Raw genomic sequence first — 12,548 nt, forward strand, 5'->3', positions numbered from 1 at the left:
CTGGTACTTGGGCTTACCAGCATCAGCATCACTGGTACTTGGGCTTTACCAACATCAGCACCAGCATCACCACTGCGTTCTTGCTCTGCTCTTCCTTCTGTCTCTGCCCTGCTTGCAAAGCCTGGAAAGAGACGGAAGAGCCCAGGAAAGCACTGTTTCCTGTTGCTTGGCATGCAGGGGTTCTCCGTTCAGCCTTGGCTGTGGTTTCTTGGTGTCCTTCTCATTTTGTGTGTCTGCAGGAGACATTTTCCCAGAGAACATGCCCTGATGGTTTATAGGACGTGAAACAGAATGTCCAAACCCCAAGTAACCTGAGCTCTTCACAAGTAAAGCCAACCTATTAACATTAAACCCAGAAGTCTGCAAAGGTTCCTGCCATCCTATCAAACACCTTTGTAGCTCACAAGCGTTGCAGACAGAGGTGTAGCTCGTAGGGAAAGATTGTTCAGTTTGGAGGAGTGTTTTCTTCTGGGTAAGTGGCTCTCACGTGTCCCAGGCCCTCCTGACTAATTCTTTTTAAAAAAGAGTTGTTCACATGCAAGGAGGAACTGTCATTGTGGGCCCCTTCCCCATGCTGACCGCGGCCTTAAGCATTCTCATGTGAAGGGTTGCTGGCGGTATATTTTTATTTTCCTTCCTTCTGATTCATTTGTTCATCTGCACCTGGGGAAATGGGGGAGGGCTCACAATGTGGGGATCTGACTGTACAGTCCGTGTCCCCTGTTTTCTGTATTATCGTAGACTTCATTATACTCAGGTGTGGGTTTTGTGTCACAGTTCTTTTTCCTAAGTATCTTCAGTTTGGGACCAGTCATTGTGTGTGCTGACTTTTTTTTTTTTTTTTTTTAAAGTGGTCTTTTATCTGCCAGGTTCTGTCACAGGATTTATATTAGTTCACAGGATCAGAGATGTTTCAGGCCATGCTAGGCTAGCCTGGTTCCATATTTCAGGGCCTGTAGTGAGACACTGTGTGTATCAGACCCACCTCGTGGATCAGACCAGTTGAACTCAGAAGAAGAGGGAGGTAGAAAGAAGGAACCAGGCAGGCCATACCCTTTAAACACATGTCCCACTGACCTTCATCATCCGGCCAAGCCCTGCCTTCCACAGTCTCACCACTTACCAATAGTGTATTCTGTTGCCAAACCATCACTGGGTTAAACCACTGACCAGACCAGAGACACACGTTCACAACACACTCAGAGGTGTGCTTTAATGACTCTCAGTTCAAGCAAATAGACATCAATAACCATCACATTTGGTTAAAGCAGATGTTTTTCTTCTTCAAAATGGCAACACCCGTTTAATGGTGGGCAAAGTTCCCTGGTTTTTATATTCCTATTTACATTTAAGTAACATGAGGGGCTGTTCGTCCCTTCGGGAGCCTGTCAGAGATTAAAGTACCATTGCCCAAGAGTGTCTTAAGAATGGACTTTCTGGCATGAGTCACCTACCTGACATCTCCCTACTGATTTTGGGGGTACATTTTGAGAACCAAGAAGAAAAAGTTCATGGGTTCTTTTCAGAGCCCCCTGTATTCTCTCATATAATATTCTTCTACCGAAAGTGAAAAGCACACCTTGTTATATTGCTAAACAAATTATAAGATTTGGAGCTTGCTCTGTGAAGCCAACTATGTAGCTACTGTGATGGGTGAGAAATGTGTGCACCATGAACTCAGTCTGCGGAGCTGGCAGAGCCTGGCTGAGCAGTTAATGGGATCCCTCTGTCTCTACAGATGCTGATGCAGATATCGAAGGAGCCCCGGCAGCACCCTTGGATGTGGTGGCTTTGGATGCTAACAAGGATTACATCATCATCTCTTGGAAGCAGCCAGCTGTGGATGGAGGGAGCCCTATCCTGGGATACTTTATTGATAAGTTAGTGCTTGGTCTGACCTCAGTCATAGTTCTGTAGGTGTCCAGATGTGCACTTGATTTCTCCCGTTATTTCTAAGTGAAATGCTGTCTCTGACTTCTTCCTCCTCTACCTTTCTTTCTGTGTGTGTGTGTGTGTGTGTGTGTGATGTGTGTATAATATATATGTCTTAGTCAGGGTTTCTATTCCTGCACAAACATCATGACCAAGAAGCAAGTTGGGGAGGAAAGGGTTTATTCAGCTTACATTTCCATACTGCTGTTGGAATCAAACAAACTATATTTACTGTGCTCAGTACCTGACAGAGGAATGTTTGTAGTCGGTTCTATTTTAGCCATCAGTGTAAAATAGGAAGGAAGCTTCACCTACTTGGTGAATGTGGAGGCTTACATAAACTCTTTTCTACTGTCGGTCTCTGCTCTGTTGTCTTTGACAAACAGCCAAGGGGTCTGCACACTTTATAGACAGGGCAAGCAGGGCAGCCTGTTCTTCTCTTGGCCATTATAAATGAGCACTGCATTGGCTAATATCAACTGTTTGCTAAGCACCGTTCAAAAACACTTCATGTATTTACCCCTAACCCACAACCATCCTGGACAGACCTTGTTATTACAGGTAGGAAAGAAAGAGCTGGCCCAAGCCACATGCCAGCTGAGATACGTTACCTTGCCTAAGGTCACGTGGATAGAAAGCCCAGAGCTAGGATTCAAACATAGCTCAGCTGTTGGCCAGTTCTCTTTCTGCTCCAACGTGTTGCAGAAGCCCCTAGAGAAGACACCCACGCCTGCGCAAAGGAAGGCTAAGAGGCACACTTCAGTGTCACTGAGTCACAGCGGTAATGTCTGGACAGATAGACAGACCTTGGGAGACACGTCTAGCAGAACTGCTGTAGTCTCCTCGTCTCCCTGCCATTCCCCACATACAGCAACTCCAGAAACTCTACAAGGCAGACGTTTAGGGAGAGTGGATGGAAGACATGAATTGCATATCTATTTCATAGGAATTTACATAATGTTAGATAAAGCAGTCGTTATCCATATCAAAGAATGTAAATGATACTGAGGGAGGGAAGATCCTCCTTCCCCAACCATTTCCCAAGTTTTTGGCATAGCCCTCCCATGAGAACTAGTTGGGAATTATACGTTTTGAGCCTAGCGCCGTATTGGGGATGCATTTCAAGTGGAAAGCATCGTGCACGACTTGTGAAAGGAGCAAGGAGTTGCTGTATTTTAATGCTGCAGAGTTCACTCCAGTGCTGTCCCTGAGGCTGTGTTGACTGGCTCAGTACCGTCATGTGAACTCTTGCAATCTTCTGAGCAGCTCTCTGACTCCGTTCTCGGGTCCCAGCCGCTACCTTAGCCGGCATCTGGAAAGCATTTTCCAAGCACCCCATTTCCCTGTGGAAATCACGAACCTCGTTGTTAAATAAACAAGCACGACTGGGCAGGGTGTGCAGTCCCAGTCCTTAGGAGGTTAGAGGCACAGGGGTTGTGAGTTCGAAACCAGCTTGGGAGAGAGAACAGAGTAGAGGATGAGGACAGAGAAGAAACAAAAATGTTACGATAACCTCCCGACCCTCATACTCACACGGAAAACAGTGATCACCAAGTAGGGAGACAGTGAGCGGCTTTCCAAACTGCAGTTGGGAGAGTTTTCCCTTCTGCCTTGGATGGTTCGCTCACCTTTTGGAGCGTCTCCCTGTACAGCCTAGACGAGCCTCAGGGTTACGATCCTTCTACCTCAGGTTCCCAAATGCTGGGATCATAGGTGTGTGCCACCACGCCCAGCTGTCCAGTTATCTTCTTAGGTCCCAACTTATCCTACAGTAGTTCTCCTTTTACAAGAAAGTGCCTAAGGAAGGCAGAGAGATTACGAGCAGGGCAGTCGAAGGTGTCAGTGGGGCCGGGATGAGGGGGTCCTTTTCCTAAACCTCTCCTGCATAAAGATCCTGGAGAGTCAGCTCAGTGGTTAAAGCCCTGGCTGCTCTTCAGAGGACCTGGGTTCAAGTCCCACCACCCACATGGCAGCTCACACCTGCCTGCATCTCCGGTTCCAAGGGATCCAACATGGTCTGTCCTTGGCAGGCACTGTGTACAAGTGGGGCACAGGTACACCTATGGGCAAAACACGCATACACATTTAAAAAAACAAAATAAAAAGGATTCTGGATACCTGTGTGGTTTTCTCACTCATCTTCTTGACACACAAGACAAGTCAGCTGCTTGTTTAGAAAGGTCTGAGGCTTTGATCTTCATGTTAAAACGTGACTAGTTGCTGGCCGGTGAGACGTAGTGAGTACAGGTGGACGGATGCCCATACCCCACCTGACAGAGGAAGAAAAACCTCCTTCAAGTTGTCCTTTGACTTCCACACATGATTTATGGCACTTGTGCGCGCGCACACACACACACACACCCACACATACAGTCACACACCACACTCACACACACAGAGTCACACACCACTCACACATACATGCACACATACACAGACACACATAAGGCACAGACGTACACATATGCACACTCACACACACATACAGAGTCACATACCATATACACACACATACACACATACAGACACACACACACACACACACACACACACACACATACTTGAGTTTTTTAAAAGAAAAAATTTAAAGAGACATATTGAACGTGAGAGGAATTGAGTGAAGTCTAGGACTGGGAAGCCAGGCAGGAGTTCCATGTTTTGACACGGGTAAGGTCTGAAGCGAGACGGTGAATTTGCACCTTAGCCATAGTCCGTCTGACATCCCGCTAATTCTTCTTTCCCTCAGGTGTGAGGTGGGCACAGACACCTGGTCTCAGTGCAATGACACACCCGTGAAGTTTGCTCGCTTCCCAGTCACTGGCTTGATAGAAGGCCGTTCCTACATATTCAGAGTCCGAGCTGTGAATAAAACTGGAATAGGCCTGCCGTCTCGAGTTTCTGAGCCCGTGGCTGCTTTGGATCCAGCTGAGAAAGCTAGACTTAAAAGTAAGTCCTTTTAATTTCTCTGCATCTTTCTTGAAAAACAAAAACAAAACAACAAAACAAAACAAACACTCCCCCCCCAAAAAAAATCCAAAACAAAACCAAGGAACCTGTGGTGTCACTACAAGTAATTCCTCTCCTGTCCACTAGAGGGAGACAAGAACAAGAAATCCTTTTCTGATCAGAAAAATCCCGTGATTGGAGCCCAAGAGGATAAAAAATAATTTGTTTTTGATTCATTTTTTTCTTTTGAGTGTTTTTTTTTTTAAAAACCCTCATTTTATCTTTTTAAAAACATCACTCAGGAAAGTGTACCTTGCCAATCTGTATAATAAGCATGAGGTGCGGAATGAAATATGGGAACAAATAGCTCGAAGATCATTTTTATCCACATTATTAGTGTATTCCAGATATAACAGCATTTACGGTTCAAAGTGAATTTCTTGACCATGACGTCTTCGTCAAAGCACTAATATTGAACCCCTGTGAGCGTCTCTGTGTTGATTAAAAAAAATTTTTTTTTTTTGAGTTTCCATTTAGGTAATATAAAATAATCTTGGGCTGTCAGGATGGCTCAGCCGGTAAAGGTGCCTGCTGCCAAGCCTGACTCTCTGAGTTCAGTGCCCAGTACCTCCTTGGTGGAAGGAGGAGAGTTCTGACTCCTGCAAGGTGTACTGTGACTTCCATAGGTGCTCTGTGGTACATATGTAATCACATGCACCCACACGTACAAAGACATACACGCGCACACGTATACACAATTAAAATACAATATTAAAATCTATAAAGATGATTATTTTACATATTTACATCTATTTATCTTCCAAGTCTGAATGCCAAAGCCATGTACATAAATTCTGCCTTCTACGGGAACCTCTATGGTATCCCCAGTACCAGGGTCTGTAATAACATCGTAAGCATCTCTAGATAGCAACATTTCATTCTGTCCAGCGGCCCTCGTCACAGGGGGCCAGCAGTTGTGAAGGGATGTGCGTGTGGGATGCTTACGGATAGCCCTTGTGACACGGCGACGGTATTATTTGCCTGTTAATCCAGAGAGTTTCCAGATGCTACCGAATACCCCAGTGGCTAGGGGATAACCCTTGGGGGGAGGGGTCACAGGTCCGTGCCGCACCTAAGGGTCCACTCTTTGCCTCAGTTCCTTCTAGTGATATCACAAAACTCCAAGAAAGACACCGTCACCTGTAGGCTCTGCTGTTAAGTTAGGCAATTCCACCTCACCCTTTCCTCTGCTCCTTTATGAATGCCGGTAAAACAAGACGTTTGTGAGTAAGGAACCCTGTCATCTCTGTACCTTCCTGTCTCCTGTGCAGACTTGGGTGGAAATTCCCCCTAGTAAGGCAAGATTGAGCTGTATGTATGCTTGCGTCTTCTATCTTCTATGTATGTATCTTCTATCATCTATCTATCACCATCTATCATCTATCTATCTATCTATCTATCATCTATCTATCACCATCTATCATCTATCTATCTATCTTCTATCATTTATCTATCATCTATCTATCTTCTATCCTTTATCTGATTATCCTCTATCTATCTTCTATCATTTATCTATCATCTATCTCTTTATCTTTTATCATTTATCTATCTATCCTCTATCTATCCATCTATCCATCTGCTCATCTATCATCTATCTATCTATCTATCTATCTATCTATCTATCTATCATCTGTCTTTCTATCTACCCATCTATCTGTCATCTACCTATCTGTGTGGGTATATATATATATATATATATATATATATATATATATATATATATGCCAACAGTGTTCAGAGGACAAACAACTATCAGGAACCAGTTCTTTCCTTCTTCCAGGTGGGTCCCTGGGACTGAACTCACGTCATTAGGCTTGGCAGCAAGCCCCTTTACCTGCTTAGCCCTCTCTTCCACCTGCCATTCTCTTTTCCATGCTTTCAGGGTCACAGGATGGATCCCACCCCCTTTTAAAAAAATTTTATTCTTCTCTAGTATATTACATCCTGACCACAGTTTCCCCTCCTTCCTCTCCTCCTAATCCCCCATCCACCCCTTCCTCCTCTCTCACCCAGAGCCTCTGTTTACCTTCAGAAAAGGGCAGGCTTCCCAAGGATATCGATGAAGTATGACATAGCATGCTGGAATGAGACTAGGCGCATCCCCTAATCTTAAGGCTGGGTGCGACAACCCAGTAGGAAGTGTTGGTTTTTAACTTTACACTCTTTCTTCTTCCTCACTCAGAAAGGATTCAGGCTGACTTCCCATGGACAATACTTTTCAAAGACAATAGGAAGGGCTTGCTCCCATTCAGCTCTCCCGCCTTATCCTGCCTCCTCGAAAGATAGAGAGCTGTCAGGTTTATGACTGTCCTAGTGGTGTTTCTTCCAAATGTGCTGTCTCCAAAGAAGGCGTGGGAACGCCTGTTTGCCTCAGGGGCTGTGTACTGAGCAGTTATGGGAGCACAATTTAGCGCAGTCCAGAGAGACTCCAGACACTGTCAGGGCCATGCTTCACCCAGTACTTTACATGTGTTGATAAAGATGCATTAGGAATTTACACAAGAGAACTAGAACCCATTTGACTCACCCAGCCAGTTTATTGGTTTATCAAAGAGACAACAGCATATGTGAACATATGACTTTTACACTTGTTCCATTCAGGTCATCCTTCAGCACCCTGGACTGGACAGATCATTGTCACCGAAGAGGAACCTACAGGTAAAAACTCTGTCCTCTCTAGACGCCACTGTTGTGTGTGTGATTTAGCTCTGCTCATAAAAATATATCATTGTCCGTGAAGCTTTTGAAAGAACGTCCTGAGAAGGAGGATTGGTGAGGTGTTGGGTGACGTGGCTGAGGATCGAACCCAGGACCACAGACAGGCCAAGGACATACTTCACCCTTTGAGCTAAAGTTCCAGGCCCCAAAGGATCATGTTTCGTTTTATACGACATATTGCGAAGCAGTGGTCATACGATGAACTGTGCACATTTCAGAGTTCAATTTGATAAGCCTTATGTGTGTGCACATCGTCATGACATGCCCAGCACTTCTACCCTATCGTGTTCTTTCGTGGTTCCTCCTTCCTCTCACCACAGCCCTGCTTCCTGACACCATAGTTTGTACTGGCCACATTTTGCATAAATAAGATCACACTCATCTTTATTTTCTCTCACTAGCATACTTACTTTGGGATTTATCATGCAGATGTAGCCGTCAGTCATTTCCAGTGTACCTGTGCCCTGCTAGAGGTTTCTGTGAGCCGTCTGTGTTTGTAGAGATTGTGTTTGTCACTTCTCTAGGGTGACTGCTTAGGAAAGGGATTGGTGGCCCGTGTGGCAGGTGCATGTTTTATTTTCAAAGAAATTGCTGTTTACCACGATGATTTTTCCACTTTACACTCTTATCTGCATATACCTATGTTCGTGTGTGGTTCACTCATGTTTGTATGTGCATAGGTACACATACATGCACAGGCATGTGGAGTGTCTTTCTTGGGTGTTCTCTACCTAATGAGACAGGGTCTCATGGAGTGAGAGCTCACAGGTTCCAGCTAGCACATCTCACAAGGTTGCCCTGGGAATCCTGTGTCTCTCTGTCTCGGGCCCTGGGACAGCAGGCAGACACCACACCTGCCTGGCTCTTCTATGGGCTCTGAGGCTTAGCAGGAAGTCTGTACCTGCTGAGCCATCTCACTGGCCCATGTGTGATTATTTGACATGATTGAATTTCAGTCTATCATCTATCATCATATGTTTATTGATGGCATCAGTTTTCTTTTTCCCATATTCTCTTTTCTTTGGATTTGGACATGCTTTAATTATTCTCTCTCATCTACATTATGTCATTCTCTTTTTCTTTTTCTTTTTTCTGAGACAGGGTTTCTCTGTTTAGCCCTGGCTGTCCTGGAACTCACTTTGTAGACCAGGCTGGCCTCTGCTTCCCGAGTGCTAGGATTAAAGGCGTGCACCACTACACCCAGCATACATTATGTCATTCTTTATTTTAGGCTTTAACATTTGATATTTTTGATATGCTTAATTTCTCAGCCCACCTTTTCCATTCCTTGGTGCCATTGGTATACATTGTATTTGTGTATAGATCATAAATGTTAATACATTGTATTGGCTTTAAGTAGTCATCTGTTCTTCAGAGAGAATTTAAAAGTTAGGAAAGAGGGGTTTTTTGTTTTTGTTTTGTTTGTTTGTTTGTTTTTTTAAAATCCATTATTTTAAAGATCTCTTCATATTTGTTTTATGTGTATGAGTGTTTCGCCTGCTTCATGTAAGCGCACTCAGCGTGTGCCTGGTACGCCCCCCCCCCCCGTCCCCCCAGACAGAGAGGGCATTGGATGCTCTGGAACTGGAGTTAGACATGGTTGAGAGCCACTCTGTGGGTGCTGAGAACCAAACCCTGCTCCTCTAAAGGAGCAGCTCCTGTTATTAACCATGGAGCAGAGTCGTTTCTCCTGCCCCAGAGCTGTGGAGGAGGGGCAACCGTCTCTCCAGCTCCTGAAGAACGTTTCTGTGTTTACTCACATCTTAATCTTCTCCTTCATCCTTCTCTCCTTCATTTAAAACAAGATCTCCCACAAGCCTGTGCGACCGCATCCTTCACTTTTCTTTTCTTTTCAGTGTCTAGATTCCAGAGTTCTATCTGACCAGATTTTCTTTCGGCGGAGGCACATCCCTTAAGTTTTCTCTTAGCACGGACTTAGCATGGAGTTTTTCCGGTTATCAACTTACCTTTGCATGTCTGAAAAGGTCTTTGTTTAACATTTGTTCTTTAATATATCTTCAATGAATGTAGAGTTCCAGTTTGACAGTTTCCATGCAGAACTTTGGAGAGTTTAGTCCAGTTAGAGGCAGCGATGATGGTGTGGGGAGCCGAGAGACAGTTGCCAGGCTCCACGGGGAGCTCTTATGTCCCTTGAGTGCATGGAGGGTTTTGGTGCACACCTTTAATCCCAGCACTTGGGAGGCAGGGACAGGCGGATTTCTGAGTTCAAGGCCAGCCTGGTCTACAGAGTGAGTTCCAGGACAGCCAGGGCTACACAGAGAAACCTTGTCTTGAAGAAAAAAAAAATCGTGTACACCAGACAACAAGCTTTAAAGAATGATCCCAGAGCAGCCAGAGGAAAGTTGAATGAAAGCGAAAAGGTAGTGAAAGTGACACTTAGCCTAAGAAAGCAGCAGAGCGGGCGAGAACAGCTGGCGTCAAGCTGTTGCTCAGAAGTCCTACACCGTAAGAGTCACTCTGAGCACGACGCACTGAAACAGGTCCCCAGAAGAAGTTTCTAGAACATATGGCGTATCCTGATGCTCCAAGTCAGAAGCAGTAAATCTTGTAAGATGAAACAAGCCACTGCATATTGTAACTCTAAACTTAAAACTCTGGCAAAAGTCCTAGAAATGTACACGTATTTCTTGAGTTGGTTTGTTGAAAATGAATGAATCCCGGAGCAGCTTCATAATTTAATACCCCATGAAGAGAGCACTCCTGAGACCTGTAGAGTGTGGCTTGACGTTAACGGACTTGGGGGTGACGGCCTTATTCAGTGACACAGATGCTGACGTAGGGAGGTATAGCCAGTTCCCTCTTCTTTCCTAGTGGTGTATATTTGACCATAACAAAGCTACTCAAAACGGGCTTTGTCTTGACAAGTTGGTGAGTTTTCATCCCATGGGAAACGCCAGAACTTGATACAAATTACTGGATTAAATTGATGTTTAGGCATTCAAATATTAAACTGGTCAAAAAGAAACAGTTTCTGACAGCCCTCCACAGAAGGTAGCCCATGTTCCCAGGACACTGTAGCAAGCAAATAACCATGTAGTTCCTTTTTAGTGACAGGATATCTCTCTGTGTTCTTATCAAGACATTTGAAATCAGTCATCCGAGATAAATGAACCAAATGTAACAAAATGACTTGGGGTTACTATAAAGAAATTCTAGCTTTTTAAGGAAATTGCCACTCTCCATGATACTGTATATGGTTTTCATAGTTACCTATATTTATATAACAATTAGAGTGTTTTAGGAAATGAAATAGACAACTATATTCGACTAATTTTAATCAATAAAACTTCAATAAATTCTTTTGCATGTCCCATCCCTGACAGGATTTGCAGTATCACAGAAGGGCTTAGAATCCTTCTCTCTCTCTCTCTCTCTCTCTCTCTCTCTCTCTCTCTCACACACACACACACACACACACACACACACACACACACACAGAGAGAGAGAGAGAGAGAGAGAGAGAGAGAGAGAGAGAGAGAGAGAGAGAGGCTCTTCACACGGTGGAGTCACCAAGAGAGAAGCATCTGTGGTTCTCCACGTACGTGTCCCTGGCTCCCCTGAATATGTGCAGCTCACTTTATCTTGTTTTTCAGAGGGTGTCGTTCCTGGCCCCCCCACAGACCTCTCTGTCACTGAGGCCACCCGGAGCTATGTAGTGCTGAGCTGGAAACCCCCTGGGCAGCGAGGCCATGAGGGCATTATGTACTTTGTAGAAAAGGTAAGATCCCAGCACTGTTAGCCACACCACTTCCCAAGGGTCTTCTTAAGCCGCGCCATTTCCAATGACGGGCAAGGGAAGGAGGGCAGCACTCGGCATACTCTAGGTGGTTTAAGCCCTTACAGATTATCAACGGTCTCTGTTGAAAGTGTATATGCCACACAGATCTTTATCCCGAGAGTCGCTCATGTCCCTGAAACTACGGATTGCCTGCAGGGCGGTGTTTTCTAGAGCAGGCTCCTCACTCCAGAGTTGACTCTTTGGCTACTGGTTCTCATGTCGTGATGAGGGTTGTGTGACATGACGAGGGTAGATGATAAGAGAACTCTGTACTACTTGAGATAGTAGGGAGCGGTGAGGACAGTGAGCCTTCGTGCGCCGCTGTGTAAGCAGCCAACAAAACAGGACAATTTGAGATGCCCGTTCTTTCCCCCAAACATCGTACGATCACGTTGGGGATCCGAACACCGAAGGGCAGCACACAACGAAGCAGCTGGGTGAGGAGGAGGTGAGAGCCCATCCGATCGATCGTGCCATACCCAAGGAGTTCTGATGAGCATGTGATACAAGGGCAGGGGCAGGCCAGGGCATTACTCAGGACAGCAACCAGCACTAAATGCACGAGGATCAGCAGACAAAGGGCACAGGGCCGCATGATAGCATGGCTCCCGGGAGGAGATTTAAGAAGAATTTGATGCAAAGCTCCAAGTCCATTGTTGATGAGGTTTTGATTGGAGCGTAAGGGCTGTAGGTCATTTGTGATGCCCCTGGTTCAGTTCTCTCTGCCACAAAAACAAGGTTAGGATCTAATTGGCAAGGTTTTTTGTTTTTGTTTTGTTTGATGTTGCTTTTATTTATTTATTTTGTCTGACATGTAAACGCACGTATTTATTTATTCAGAGTAATGCACTGTTATCAACCAAAAAATGAGTCTAATGTTTATGATTTAAAATTTCATCTTTGTAAAATTATATAAAAAGGAGCTCCCTCCTCCCCCCAAATCTGGAACTCAATTTTCCTGTTTGATCTGGATTGCTACTCTGATCATTTATACATAAATGAGTTATTTGTTATTTATAAATGTTTATAAATTTATAAATGAGTTCCAGCCGGACAGTGGTGGTGCACGCCTTTAATCCCAGCACTCGGGAGG

At 44.8% G+C, this 12,548-nt stretch overlaps 1 protein-coding gene across 2 annotated transcripts in view; it reads left to right on the forward strand.

Moving 5' to 3' along the window:
* Myom1 (myomesin 1) overlaps positions 1-12,548 on the forward strand; it is a 111,941-nt gene that overhangs the window by 45,271 nt on the left and 54,122 nt on the right. For both annotated transcript variants that reach the window (XM_021217647.2, XM_021217648.2), the window contains exons 11-14: positions 1,739-1,880; positions 4,679-4,878; positions 7,540-7,596; positions 11,271-11,395. In XM_021217647.2, the coding sequence (XP_021073306.1) occupies positions 1,739-1,880; positions 4,679-4,878; positions 7,540-7,596; positions 11,271-11,395 (524 nt within the window). The remainder of the gene's footprint in view (positions 1-1,738; positions 1,881-4,678; positions 4,879-7,539; positions 7,597-11,270; positions 11,396-12,548) is intronic.

Source organism: Mus pahari, chromosome 18 (genome assembly GCF_900095145.1).
Source record: "Mus pahari chromosome 18, PAHARI_EIJ_v1.1, whole genome shotgun sequence".
Lineage (NCBI taxonomy): Eukaryota > Metazoa > Chordata > Mammalia > Rodentia > Muridae > Mus > Mus pahari.